This window comes from Crocodylus siamensis, chromosome 13 (assembly GCF_052110815.1).
Source record: "Crocodylus siamensis isolate JL-2025a chromosome 13, ASM5211081v1, whole genome shotgun sequence".
NCBI classification, from domain to species: domain Eukaryota; kingdom Metazoa; phylum Chordata; order Crocodylia; family Crocodylidae; genus Crocodylus; species Crocodylus siamensis.
Genome location: NC_143407.1, coordinates 16,762,751 through 16,777,611, shown reverse-complemented (window position 1 = coordinate 16,777,611; position 14,861 = coordinate 16,762,751). Strand labels below are relative to the sequence as shown.

Below are 14,861 nucleotides of genomic sequence, written 5' to 3'. Positions count from 1 at the left end.
CCTGGTACCTGCACTGCCCGGCCAGTGCATTCAAGGGGTCACCAGTGCTCTCACCTGCCCCCCCCGGCCTATTGCCTAAGTGGGGAATGCTCACTGTCAGGGGGTGCACCAGCGCTCTCAGGGGGTACACATGCACCCCCATGCAACCCCTGTGTGTTGTCACTGTGCCACAGTGCAGCAGGTATGACATTACTATTCAAGTAGCTGAGGGAGGAAGTAGTCTTAATGGCTTATTGTTCTTTACTCCACAGGTGTTAACAATCATCTTTCTTTTCTAATGATCTTGATGTTCCACTACTTAGGCTAACCTTTCCTAGGGCAATGTTGCTGCCTGCTAGCTGCTCCTTGTCTCACTCTTCTGATTTCACAGCCTCTTTAGCTCTTCAGAATCATAGATTCACCCATAGAGACAAGTCTTCAGCAGCAGCTGGGGCTTCAGCTTCAGTTAAGACAGGAAGACAGGGCAAGCCACCCCAGAATTAGGTTTTGTCCTTGCTGTTTACAGCTATAACTGTAGAAAAATCTTGTTTCCTTCATTCTGCCTTTCAAAAACAAGGTGAATATAATATTTCAGGATATGTTGTATGAAAAAAAATACAGTAACATCTGAGGAACTGGCAGTGGGGATCAGAAGGGAGACTCCTCCTAGCGCTGTACTTAAGCAGTTATCTGGGTACACAGACCCATTCTAAAATCCCATCCCAGCCTCATGTAGCAATTACAAATTGAAAGATGTTTTTGTTGGCTGTAATGGGCCTCTAAGGTGATGTCCCAACTGTGCCATGGTACTTTATAGATGTGAAATGGCTAGGAAGAACCCTAACTTTTGCTTACTTGTCACATACTGGCTATAACATATATTTCATGTGATGAGTGACAGTTCTGTTGATGCTTCAGTGCATCCTGCCACCAGCTGATAACAGCCATGTGTGCAGTGAACAGTTCCATCCCCCATCTTGGGCTCCAAGGTTTCCTATAGCAAAAGCAGTCAACAAGATTTATTGTAGTAAAAGGGCCTTTTTTGTGATTTAGACCTTTCCCCTGAGGTCAAGGCTTTGCCTTCTTGTTCCAGGTTACCAAAGACAAGATCCATGGATGACCTGCTTTCAGCTTGCGACTCCAACAGTCCGCTGACCCGTACTTCTAGTGATCCAAACCTGAACAACCACTGTCAGGAGGTCAGAGTGAGCCTGGAGCCCAGATATGCCAGCACAGATGGCAGCGAATTGCTTTTAGAGGAAGGCAGTGCGGTGCCTGTGAGGGAAACACAGAAGGTACAGGGAGAGCAGAAAGAAACTTCCCCCTTGCATGCCAGCAACAGTAAATTTGACAGGAGCATGGATCATCCAGCACAGCAGTGTGAGCCACTAAGCAACTGGGTGCCTTCACTACTGAATAACATCTCTCCTGAGGCAGAAGTGGGAAACAGGCCAAATCTGAAGGATGTAGCTGGTGTAGGCCCAGCTCCAAGCTCTCCTCAACAGGAGGACTTTTACAGGACTTGTGCTAGTTCTGGGGAGCAGATTGAAACATGTTCTGATGAGCCTTCAAAAGCCAGCCTGGAATCCCATGGAAGATATGGCCATGTGAGACCTCTTTATCAAGACACTTTACCTCCTGCCGCAGGCATTTTCAGTCAGGACCCCCCAGCACCAAATGTTCCTGGTCAGGCTACCTTGGGCCATAGGCTAAGCATTCCCTACCAAGATGAAAACACTGGCAAAAGCAAAAATGGCAGGATTGGGCACTGTGAGGAAACAGGCCGGCTAGGAAAAGTGCCACTAGAGCTGTGGCGAAAGCCAATTTCCCAGAGTCAGACCAGTGAATTCTCCCTTTTGGGTTCCAACTGGGACAGCTTCCAGGGGATGGCAACATCACTACCCAATGGAGAGCCTGCGCCCAGACGGCTCCTTTCCCATGGATGTTGTTACAAGAGGTTGAGCAGCAAACAGTTGCGGACACCAGGGCTCTACTTCAATGGTCCGTGGTCTCCAAGAGAAGGTGTAAAGCCCTCAGTCTGCCCTGGCCACCCCAGTGCCCACTGCACAGGCCCTGTGGTGAAGTCTAACTGGCCATGGTTACCTTGCCATCTAAAGCAGGTATCTGGCCCCAAGCATGTGCCACCAAAATGCCCATCTCCTGTGCCTCCTGTCTACCTAGATGATGATGGACTTCCTTTTCCCACTGATGTGATCCAGCACAGGCTGCGGCAGATTGAAGCCAGTTACAAACAGGAGGTGGAGCAATTGCGCAGGCAGGTGCGAGAGCTCCAGCTAAGGCTGGATATACGTCACTTCTGCGTTCCCCCAGCTGAGCCCCAGATGGACTACGAGGATGACTTTGTAAGTGATAAGTTCTCAGGTGCCATCTCCCACAATGCAGCAGCTTCTGACCTAGCAGTGATCCTTGACTGTTTGGCCTTCACCAGCCTTTCTTTTGTCCTCCTTGGGCATATGTTGGCTGACTCACATACCTTTGGGGGCAAAGATTGATGTCATTCCTGTGCTCATCATAGTATTGTTCTCCCTTCCCCCAGAGCTGCAGTGTCCGAGAATTTACTTCCCAGAAGCAGGTACCCCTTTCATCTGGATATCATATCCCCCTGGCAGTCACTCTCTTACTACCTAAAGATTCCTTCATCAACTCTCCATTTGCTTCTGAAGAGTCTAGGGATCACTCCAGTCTGGTCCTGTATTCTCCTGCCTTTGTTCCCTGCTCTGGAGAGTGACAGGCCCATTTTCCCTTCATGAGCTCTTTGGAGAGGGGCTGGGGAGTGAGAACATGCTTGGGCCTGTGTTGGAAGTGGCTGATGGCCTTTTTGACTTTGGTTTCTCTCTGCAGACCTGTCTGAAAGAATCTGATGGCAGTGACACAGAGGATTTCTGCTCTGATCACAGTGAGGACTGCCTCTCTGAAGCAAGCTGGGAGCCTGTTGATAAGAAGGAGACTGAGGTGTGTGTCCCTGTACAGCAGTGGTACCCTATAGCCATGATGGGTTTGTCCACCATACGGCAGTTCTGACAGTGATAGATGCTGCAGTGTAGCAGGTCTTGCCCTCCAACGTGACACAGGGTGGGATTGCTTTCCTGCTTCCCTTGCTAGCTGTGATGTAACAGGAGGAAGTGCGGAGTGAAGCTGGAGGACATGCAATGGTACATAAGGTGTGGGCCCACTGCAAGGCAATGTTTAACTCAGACTCAAATCTTGAGGTGTTGGTGTGCTTAGTGATATGGCATTATGGACACACTGCTTCTAGTGTGTGGTGCTGATATGGGCTGATATTTTCCAGGTTACACGTTGGGTTCCAGACCACATGGCCTCACACTGCTTTAACTGTGATTGTGAATTCTGGCTAGCCAAACGGAGGCACCACTGCAGGTAAATGCAGCCACTTCTTGTACAGCTCGACCCACCCCTGCATACCCTCCCCCTAAGGCCACTGACTCTCCCTTTGTTTGCCTATCCCTGCTGTCTCTGGGGTCTCTGATCCTCCTTCTGGCAATATCTAGACTACAAAAAGAGCCAAAGATCTGGGGGCAAGGGGGGTTGATTAGCTTGATCTATGCATAGATTGTCTGTGCTTTCTGGAGTTATGACTGTCTCCTTCCCTGCCATCATTGTTTTTTTCATTAACCTTTGACAGGAACTGTGGAAACGTGTTCTGTGCTGGCTGCTGCCACCTGAAGCTGCCCATTCCTGATCAACAGCTCTATGACCCAGTCCTTGTCTGCAACTCATGTTATGATCACATCCAGGTGTCTCGTGCCAGGGAGCTCATGAGCCAACATCTGAAGAAGCCAATTGCTACAGCTTCCAGCTGAACGATGGATAAGGGACCCTATCGAAGCTCTGCCTTTTCACTCAAAATTTGAGGGAAGGCCCTGCCTCTGCTGTAGTTTTGAAGGCCTTTGGTGTGGCACTTAAACACCAAGCTCAAATGCACTGTCTTCAGCAGTCCCATATCAGTCCGGAGCAGAGGAATTCAGATTAGAGAAAACAGTGGGGCCCCCCACTTTGGTAACAGTGTGGCCACACGCTATGGTCTGACCACCTAGGCCTAAATAGGGGACCACAACCTCCTACCCTATGGGCTGGACAGCAGTGTTTTCACAGATACTGCCTGTGCAAAGTACCCTAAAAGCAATAGAATGGCATGTTTAGAACCAAACTTTCCCATCCAAAGACAGGCAGTATTGTAGAAGAAGGAAGAGGGCAGACTCTGGGCAACATCGAAGCAGAAAGGCTCAGTCTGTAGAGGTTCTGTTGGTTCTCTTTTCATTGAGTTAGGTTTGCAGCTGGCTTGGTGGATGAGGGGTCTGGACTCACTAGCCACCACTGAGCTGACTTTCTCTTGATTGTAGAAAAGGATTGCCTTCTGTATGAAAGCGAGAAAGGGCTTCTCTCTGAGGCCAAGCAGATCTTCACTGATGTCCATGTCCTGCTGGGAATGGGGAATGCACTAGACTCTGCCCTCCATCATTAGTGTGTGGGGAGGAGGGAGACTGGTTTGTTCACTTCCTGCTCTAACTTTGTTTTCCTAGACTCTGGCAGTGTCACAGCCTAGTGCTAACACAGGAATGACCTTGTGATCCTCTCCAGGCATGGAAACACAACAACTTGTGCTCCTGTGTTGCTCTTCCCCCTTTTGCTGCTGCCATCTCCTCAATTTCCTGTTGTTCTTTATCCTGAAAACTTGACATCTGGAGGGTATAGACCATAATGTGTTGTTTTACCTCCTGGAATGTGCTGTTTGGTGTATGTGAGGGTTTCAGTCCAAATGCTGCTATATTTTTCTGTGCACTTAATGTCACCCGAAGAAGGGAGAATGAAGCATTAATACCAAATGGGGATGGGGGAGAATGCCAGCCAATGGGGACTTTGCAGTCTGTGATTTCACGTTAGTATGTATAACCAAAAGATACAGTAATAGGCATCTGCTTCTACACAACAGAAACAGTCTCTGATTCATGCTGATACCACCTAGAAGTCTCTCTTGAATTTGTCTTCCTTTTATCTGCTGTACAGAAATCAAATTTAGAGTTGCCCATTTTGAAATCTATAGTAATTGCTTCTCTACTGCTTCCATACTCTAGATGCCAGGTATCCCAGCTCATTTAAGGAGAACTAACTGGGATTTGAATTTAGAAAGATATGGATTACAGATGAGTTTCTGCCCTATCCTGGATCCTTATAGGCAATTTCCATGCTACCTTATTCCTAATAAACCTGCAGAGATGTTGATGGGTGTGAGGAGGAAAAGCATGGAACCAAGGACATTTCTTTATAGCAGTGTAGATTGTTTCTCTCAAAACTGAATGAGAAGACCCCACATATCTTACACTTCAGGAGCTGAGACTCCATAGGGGGAGGGGCTGTGAGCCCCTGCCTGATCTAGTAAATAACTAGGCAAACTCTTGATATCACACTCTGATTGCCCAGATATTTATTGCCAGTGGTTTGTAAAGTTCAATTGAAGGAGTGGAATAAAGATTCCTTTCCTGTACTTTTACATGCCAGCCTCTGTCCCTCTCTCTCTCTCTCTCTCTCTCTCCCTCTCTCTCTCTCTCTCTCTCTCTCTCTCTCATATCCCAACAGTATAAACAAAGCTAGTGTCATCTGAAGAGACTGTATCTGCTCTTCCATACTGGGAGCAAACAATGTGGCTTTGAGAAGGGAAACAGACACTGTACTGCTGATTCTCCCCTGCCTTGAAATTTGCAGTAGGTTGCATAGGTAAAAGTGTTTGCTGGCATCAAGGCAGCAGAGAATCAGGCCCCGTAACCCTGGACCCTTTGATTCAGGCTTGGTTAATCCAAACTGCTTTTGGGCCCAAAACTCCAAAATCAGTTCAGTCGGGTTGTAACAAATGATATGTGCTGTAAAACTCTAATACAGTTGAAATAAAGTCTCTATATTAGTGCTGCTGTGTTTGGGCCCATCATTGCTTTGGACTATGGGACTACTATTCCTTCCTCAGACATATCCTCAGCTATTGTTTGCTGCCTCTTCCAATGATTAAGATGTCTTGGACTCATGATTCATCCCACAGCCAATGGCTAGAAGTGGAGCAGAAACTATTTCCACCAAGCCACGCTGCCTTTTTGTCAGCAAATTGGGAGTGCTGCTCCCAGAAGAATGGTGGAGCTCTCCCCAGGCTGTTCTCTAGATAGCTGGGTGAGGAGTTTCAACTTCTCACCAGCACTCCTGAAGTCGGGGTGCATGTGCCTCCAGCAATTAAGTTTAGATATGTCTGCCCAAATGGTACCTGTGTAGTGTGCCCTGTGCCTTGCCTCTTCTTGCATTCCTCCTGGCTAGTTTGGCTTAAGATAGAGCTTGTCATCTATTTCATTAAGAACCAGCTTTCTTCAATTTTTCGTCTGATTTTCTCTCCCCTTGTTGGACTCCTAGTGTCTTTTTTCTTTCTTTCATTCATATATTTTCTATCACTTTTCTTGTGAGACTCTGAGGTTACTTTGACTTAGCTGAGTGAGGCGTCAGTTGCTTTGCATGGGTCCTTTTTCTGATTGTTGATAGGGCTTCCTTCGGGTTACCTGGTTCAAGCTATGTCTCTCAGACACAGAGGAAGTCTCCTTAATCAGATTCTTTATTCTGATAAGCACAGCTCCAAGTACCCAGCCCTTGCTACCAGGGTTGTGTAACCTTGAACCTCCAAGCTACCCATCATGACATGTCTTCCAGTTTCCAGCTCAGCAGTCTGGGGGCCTGTCTGGTTTCTGGCTGTAGTCCTCCCATTCAGCTTAGATCATTCTGCTTGGATCTGTTTCACCTTTTTCAACATTGCAGGCCCTCCCTGCTCAGTGTTTGGGTCCCTCCTCTTTGGATCAAAAGTATTCTCAAAATCTGAGTCTCAGGATGGAGGAGATTCCTGCTTTCCTCCTCCCCCAGAAAAGGCAGTTTTTCCACTTTCAACACCTCATATGCTTCCAAAACTTGAAGTAAATGATTCAAGCCCTGCAAGTTCCCATCAAGAAGGTTAAATAGCCCATGCACAGGTTCCTGGATATAGATAATCTGCATAGTGCTCCCTATTCATAAATCTAGATTGGGCCCCACAAGAATTGTGTGACAAGCCTACCACCTCTCCCTGAAGAGGTGGAATGTTGACTGGCAATGTCTGATCCCTTCAAGGGGTTTGGAGGTATCTATACTCATCCTACGTCTTTGCTGCTGGTTATTGTGGCCAATGAAAAAGCAAAATGGTTCTGCTTCACCCCACTCCTCTACCCTCCAGTTGAAATGACTGCAATTTCTGGGAAACAAGTTATACTCCTGCCAGCTTGTAGTACCAAGTTGCCAACAGCAACCTTGTTGACCAAGTACAACTTTAGACTCTACAAGCACCTCATATCCTTTACTGATAAAATGTCACCAGACTTCGGAGAAGCATTCATTGCCTAGATTAAGGAAGGAGTCTGGTCCCAGCCTCTCTTAAAACAGTTCCTTCTCAGTCTTGTACCTATAAGGGACTGGGGCACAGGCAGTCTTGCCTAATGGTTAGAACATTGAGGGAAAGCAAGGGCTTAGGCCTGGGTCTGCAGACAGGAGTCATATACCAATACCAGAAAGAAATCCAGAAGTAGAGTCCACAACACAGTCCGAAGTCAGGATGCAGAGATCAGATACCAAGTACCAATCCAAGGAGCAATCCACAAAGCAAAGTTTGAGCCTTCCTGACCAGCCAGCCAAACCACGGTCAGGAGCCAGGAAACGGATTCACAGGGAAATCCAAAGCTAAAGTTCAGAAATAGGCCAAAAAACCATGGTCAAGAACCAGGAAGCTTGTCACAGCACAGCTTTTGACTGGCCTTCAAACTCACGGCCCCAGCATGTGTTAAATAGATAGGCAGCACTGCCAGCTGCCAGTCAGGATGCTCACTGCTCCTAAATGGGGGCAAAGCTCATGAGGTGAGATTTACTGAAGGTGCGGCTGTTGCAGTACTTGGCTCAGACTGGCCTGCCTGCTCAGAGTTCCTGGCAGTACCAATCTCCAAGCTATCTAGAAAAGTACCAGCATGCTTGTGTGAAAGAGCATTCTCTGGCAATCCCTTCAACTGATCATTAGGGACCAGCCAAAATTGCAGTGGTAGGAAGGCTCTGCAAAAAAGCACAGGCTCTGCATTTTTGGTTGGCTCCCTGGGAAAAAAATAGTTCAGTAGGTTTTAGACATGGCTATGTCTATACTATTCAGTACAGCATAGTGCCCATGCTGATTCACCCCACTTCACTTTTCAGGGCCCCTTCTTATAATCTCATGCTTTGGACAAGAGGACTCCTCCCTCTTAACCTTAAGGGCTATAAAGAAGTTAAAAAATGACTCTTGGACTTAAAGCTCAGCTCCATCACATGTTCAAATGCTTTATGGTAACCCTAGCTACCATAGGCAGATCCAGGATTTTGAAGAAAGGAGGTGCGAGTGGTGTGGTGCATTGATACAACACATACATTTCTCTAGTTAAAGAAAAACTAAAAGATTTACTAAAATGCTAGGAGCCCTCAGCTATATTATTCAGTTTTAGATCAAAGCAAAACTAAATACAGCTTTGTTAGAATGCAAACTAATTTGCTAAATTATATATTCAATTAACAAAATGAACTAGACAGAAATTCTCAAAACAGACTATTTTATTAGTCCTGTAGTCTTTATGATTAAGTGTACATCTTTTATTTAGATTTACCACCCATATGATTAGGGACTTGCAAGACAAGCCATACGAGGAGAGGCTGAGAGACTTAAGCCTCTTCAGCCTACAGAAGAGAAGGCTGAGAGGGGACTAGGTAGTGGCATACTGCTACATCTTGGGAGTACATCAAGAACCCAGTGAACAGCTGTTCACTAGGGCACCTCTGGGGAAAACCAGGAGCAATGGATACAAACTCCTGGAGGGCTGCTTCAGGCTTAATACCAGGAAAAACTCCTTCACAGTCAGGGTGTCCAGACTGGAAAAAACTCCCTCCAGTGGTGGTGCAATCACCTGCCCTGGAAATCTTCAGAAGGAGACTGAACAGTCACTTGACCCCAGTTGTCTTTTCCTGCCTAGTGGAGGGGGGCTGGACCCGATGATCTACGATGTCCCTTCCAGCCCCTAATGATCTATGAATCTATAATACAAAATCTAGCCTTCTTGAGTATCCAATGCTTCCCTGTTACTCATTTCTACACCTGAGTTAATGTACACTTGGGATGGATTCGATTTAAATCAAATCAATTTCAATTGGGGCAGGAAAATATTTTGGCTGGAGGGCTGCTTAACAAGTTTTGGTGAGCTGTTGGGGGGGCTGCAAGGGTAACTCCGCCCCTTAACAGGTGCCCCACCGCCTGGTTGCTATTTTGGGACCGGAAGTCCCACCTCTGATCTTTGCCACCAGAAGTTCCTCCCCTTGTCCCAGAAATACTCCTTTTGCAGGGAGGGAGGGGGGGGTGCTGCCATCTTGAAACCGGAAAAAAAATTAAATCATATAATAAAAAGCACCTGTAACTTATTTTAATTTTTATTTTAAAAAATATTTTTTTCCTGATGTATTTGTATTTTCATGGTGTATCCAGAGGCAATTGCATAATAGCTTAAAATACAGTCCTACTCTTGTATATTGTATGGGGAGGATAAGGGGGTGGGGTGGATGTGGTGGGGGGGGTGTGGATGGGTGTGGGTGTAGGGTACATGGTTGGAGTAGGGGTGGTGGGAGAGCATGGGGTTATGGTGGGTGGGATGGGAGTTTGTGTGGGAGGGTACGTTTGGAGGAATGGTAGAGGGTAGAGGGGTGGGAGTGTGTTGGGGGGGATGGAGAGGCTGTGGGTGTGTTTGGGGTATGGTGGGAGGTGTGGAAAGGTGTATCTAGAGGCAGTTGCAACCAGGAACTATGTGGTGCTGCCCAGGGTGGGCTGGCTTTGGCAGGACGTAGTTCCCATCTGCATGACCAGGACCGCATGGAGCCAGCCTGGCTTGGCCCAGACCCTGTGGAGTGGAACAGTCACCGGCAATCCTCCCCCCTTCCCTCCCCCCCACCCGTTCCTATCTGAAACCACTCTTGGATGGATGGAGTGGTGGGGGTGTTGCATTTAAAAACAGGTTTTTAAACCTAGTGCCCCAAGAATTGACATAACACCCAGTTGATCAATAGCAGAAAGGCTTTAATAACAATACCACAAGCAAGCTATAAAACTAAATGACAGAAAAGACTCCTTCCCAAAATAAAATGAGCTACTCCACAAAGTCCTAGTACATATTTAGCTGCAGCAGTGTTTTCTCGCCAATACAGGTCGAGCCTTGCAGCTTCACCAAGCAGGATCCTTTGCTGGTTAAACTGTGTGCAGTGTTGTAGTGATCTCCTTCAGTTTCTCCTGGAGTGCACACCTTGCTGGCAAATTTGCCTAGTTCTTATACTGTTTATAGCTTCAAAGCATTTTTCCTTGATAGTTGGCCGATTAGAGTCCAAACAAAATCAGGAGGAAAAGGGTGACCATCATATTACGATTGTTAAAATGCCTGGCTCCTGTTTTTGGATTTGTCTAAGTGTGAAGACTTGTGTTTCTCTGCAGCTCCTGCAGTTATAGGTCAGTTACAGGTGATGGGCCTGGAGTGGTCAAACAGGACGTTTAGAGACATTGGTTACTGGACCTGTCTTTGGGTATGTATTTATCAATGCGGCAAATTTGCAATAGCTTGTACCAGGGAAGGTTTATTTACAAAACTCTAGACATGCAACGGAGAACCGAGACATCTGTAATTCCTTAGACAGTGCATGCCTGTTTTGAGAAATGTGAGCAAACTGCATTTGTCATGTACCTATACCTATACCTTTTACAGGTTTCTCTTGAGATGCATATTTTTAGTCTTTTGTCTTCTTCAGCTGCGAGGTCAATTGAAGTGCATATGTAGTTTCCTTGCCTTTGCTGGCTCAGCCTTTTTCTTTGGCTTTAGATACACACATGATGAGCATGTCAGGTCTCTGCTAAAAATATTCTTGATTTGACATAATCTAGCACAGAATAAAACCAATTAGGGTTGCTTTATTTTGTATGGTCTGAACTGCCACATTGCATTTTGGGGCAAGATGCACTGTTATTTTAATTTGGTCATAAAGATTTTATGTGTAGGCCTGGCCAAGCTGTTACTGTTTTCACCATCAGCAGGGAACAGCCCCAAGGTCATCGAGCCAAAAGCCTCTGCTAGCCAGAAACTTCCATTTGGGGGCTGGGGGTAGGATGGGCCTTGCTGCTGCTGCCTCTGGGTCCTGCTGATGGCTCCCCCTGCTGCTGGCACCTCATCAGCTTTGACAGGCAGACACCAGTGGGTAATACTTTTCTAAATTTTAGAGGGGCTTTGTGGGCTGGATAGGATGGCTTGATGGGCCAGATCTGGCCTGTGGGCCATATTTTGCCTGCCCTTGATTTAAATCATTATTCAAATCACTGGTCAGGAAGCTTCAATTTAATCATTGTTTTCTACAAAAAGTGCATTCTTGTTGTTTGATTAATACATATTATTGTTGTTTGATTAATACATATTATTCACAACTCAGAGATAGATGTAGGTTTCATTTTTAGAAGATACACACTATATAAAGCAGTGATTTATTTTGATATTTTTTCAAATTAATTTTGCAGCTACATCAGAATACTGAATTATGATTTGGTTATTTTATTTACCAAAGCTAATTGAAGCAGATACTTATGAAGTTATCTTATCTTACTTATGAACTATCTCCAATGCACTAGATTAATCATAGATATTTTTGCCACTCTGTATTAGGAGGACAACAACTGTCACAAAAAACAACAGACATTTAAGTTGTTTTGTTTAATTAAAACAGCAAGGTTATGTGCTGGATATTTTTCAACAACAAGCATATAATTATTTTAACAAAACCAATATATGTATTTTGAATTTGTAACTAGTTACAATTGGGCATGTTTACACAAGATGCATTAATGTGTACTACGCGGAGTTAATGGGCATTACAAGTGCGCATCTACACGTGCACATTAACTCAGGCTAATCGCACCCAAATTTGATACGTGCAAATGCAAGTATCAGATTTAGGCATGATGAGTTAATGCGCATTAACGCATGTGTGGACATGAACCAGCACTAACTTTAGTGCTGCATTTGCCCTGCCACTAGGGGGCCAGCCTGACCCCAGTACCAGGAAACATCCAGGGGTTGGGGTACTGGTCACTTGCCTTGGGGCCCTGCCCCTTAGCCCCCCCCCGTCCTCCCATGCCCCTCCACTCTAGGCTTGAAAACCCAAAATATTGTATATAGTTTTCCCCTTGTAAGCAGGTTTTTTATTGTTGGTGGGTAGGGAGGGTAGTGGAGGGGCTCTGTTGTTTGAGGGGGGAGGTGGTTCTGTTGGTTGACTGGAAAGAGGTGAGGGATGGGGGTGGGTATTGTGCGGAAAATGACTCTTTTTGTTTCACTCATGCATATGTCCTGAGAGTGGCGCTGGGGGGGGGGGAGTAGAGGGTGTGTGGGCACAGGGACAGGTGAGCTGGAGCAGAAAGTGCCAGAGGAGGTGGTCAGCCAGGGCTTCCCACAGCCAGTTCCCTGGCCCCCCGCTGGCAGGTATGTGGCTGTCCTGGGGCCTGACATGCTGGAGCCAGCAGGACCAGCACCCTGGCCAGCAGGAGCGTGGACACTGGTCATTGCTGCCAGGAGCCAGGCTAGAGCAGTGGGGTGCTGGACATTGGGGCAGGGGCAGGGACAGGGGTAGGATTAACATACATCCGGGTTTTCCCAGACATGTCCTCTTTTTTGGCCCTCTGTCCTCGTGTGTGGGTGGGTTTTTAAAAGGCAAGCAAATGTCCAGGTGTTTGCTCTGCCTCTGCTTCTCCCAGGTATGAGCAGCTTGGATGCTTGGGGCTGGGAGCAGCGGGCAAAGTCACTGGCTGTCACGGGTCACATGCTCTGTGCGTGGGCCCCAGCAAGTAAGTGAGTGTGTGTGTGTGTTTGCAGGCAATAGCTGTGTGGCCAGCAGCACTGGGAGGGGCACAGCTATGAGTCAGGAGTGAAGGGCACTGGCAAGGATGGGGGTCAGGGGACTGTAGGTTGGGAGTGAGGGGCACTGGCAGGGCTGTGGGGGGCAGGGGCTTTGGAGTAAAGGGCAGAAGTGGGCGTAGGCATATCACTGCCCCCCCATCACATACCCCTCCCCTTCTCCCCCCACCCCCGCTGGTTCCCTGCCCACTCTCCCCCACAGGTATCCTCTTTTATGATCTTGGACATATGGTAACCCTAGACAGGGACTGGAGCAGCTCTGGTGCAGGGAGGCAGGGTGGGCAAAGAGGGAGCTGCTGTGTGCTGCCCCTGTGTTGGGCACGTGGCTCTTGGGCAGGGAAGGGGCTGGCCAGGGATCAGGGTTTTCCAGATGGTTGCCAGTAGGGCTGTTTGAGGCTTTGGACAGAGCTTTGGATCGACGCTTCAGGGTCCGAAGCAGCACGTCTGGGTCTAAGCACTGGTCTCAGGCTTCCCAAAGCAGTTCGGAGCCACCTTGGAGATCCAGCTATAGGGTATAATGGGGAAACAATAACATATCCATAACTTTGTTGTTTTCTGTCCAATTTAGATGACATTTTCAGGGATGATAGACTATGCAGAGAGCATGAATTCTGCCAAGTTTCACGAAGATTGGTGCAGGGGCTGGGGGAAAACTTCACCCCAAATTCTTGAAAGCAAAACTTATATGTCACATCTAGCCATTACAACATAGGGAGGGTCAAAACTGCAGGGCTGGTAGCTCTTGCTGAGGCCACAAAGCCTGCCAAGTTTCCAGATCAGTGCAGGCATTCGGGGGGGAACTGCCCCTCAAGCTGCGAACAAGCAAAACTCATGCCATGGGTGACACTGCATGCGTTAAGGTGCAGCGAAGTGACTGTCTCTGTCTCTGAGCATGGGAGACACTACTGCAGGCCTGGCTGCTAAGCTACTGTGTTCCCAGCTACCAATCAATCATGATTCACTCAGGGACCAGCTCAACACAGGACCTAGCTAAGGTAGCCAGTTAATTGCCATCAATTAGCACCTACAAAACCAGTCTAAGGAGAGGAAAGAATCAATACAGACAATCAACTGCCCCAAGACAGACACAGTCAGTCCCACAAGCACCCATGGCACGAGTTTTGTCTGTCAGCAGCTAGGGGTGCAGGGCCCCAGACCCCACTTGCACCAATCTCCTTGACAGCTGGCAGGCTTTGTGGCCACAGCAGGGGCCACCACCCCTGCAGCTGTCACCTCGCTGTGCCTTAACACACGCAGTGTCACCCGTGGCACGAGTTTTGCTTGTCCGCAGCTTAAGGTGCAGTTCCTCCCAAACCCCTGCACTGATCTTGAAACTCGGCAGGCTTTGTGGCCTCAGTAAGAGCTACCACCCCTGCAGTTTTGACCTCCCTGTGGTGTACACACAGCCATGACATGAGTTTGGCTTTCAAGAATTTGGGGTACAGTTCCCCCCAAACCCCTGCACCGAACTTGGCAGGTTTCATGCTCTCAGAAGAGGCTACCATTCATGCAAGTTTCATCCAAATCAGACAAAAAACAACAAAGTTATAGATATTTCATTGATTCCCCATTATACCCTACGGCCAGATCTCTGAGGCAGCTCCAAAGCTTCGGAGCCACTTCAGCCGGATTGAGGCGGAAACCCAGTATGGAGCTCCGGATTGGATCGCTGCCATCCAAAGCGGCTGGATCCGAAGCCAGATCGGATCTCTACCAACTGGCACAGGCAGCTGCCTCTAGCTTCAACATGGCTGCCAGGTGCTGGCAGCCATGTGGCTGGAGGCTGCCCCCCCTCCTCCCCCAGTGGCCACAGGGGTACATGGCAGGGCTGCAGGGACTTGGAAC

At 47.6% G+C, this 14,861-nt stretch overlaps 1 protein-coding gene across 5 annotated transcripts in view; it reads left to right on the top strand.

The window, feature by feature from the left end:
* The window catches only part of MTMR4 (myotubularin related protein 4), an 84,952-nt gene extending 79,032 nt beyond the window's left edge, over window positions 1–5,920 (top strand). For all 5 annotated transcript variants that reach the window (XM_090024984.1, XM_090024981.1, XM_090024983.1 and 2 more), the window contains 4 exons: window positions 1,073–2,342; window positions 2,842–2,952; window positions 3,290–3,378; window positions 3,644–5,920. In XM_090024984.1, the coding sequence (XP_089881110.1) occupies window positions 1,073–2,342; window positions 2,842–2,952; window positions 3,290–3,378; window positions 3,644–3,821 (1,648 nt within the window). In that variant the 3' untranslated portion in view covers window positions 3,822–5,920. The remainder of the gene's footprint in view (window positions 1–1,072; window positions 2,343–2,841; window positions 2,953–3,289; window positions 3,379–3,643) is intronic.
* Window positions 5,921–14,861: the final 8,941 nt, after the last annotated feature.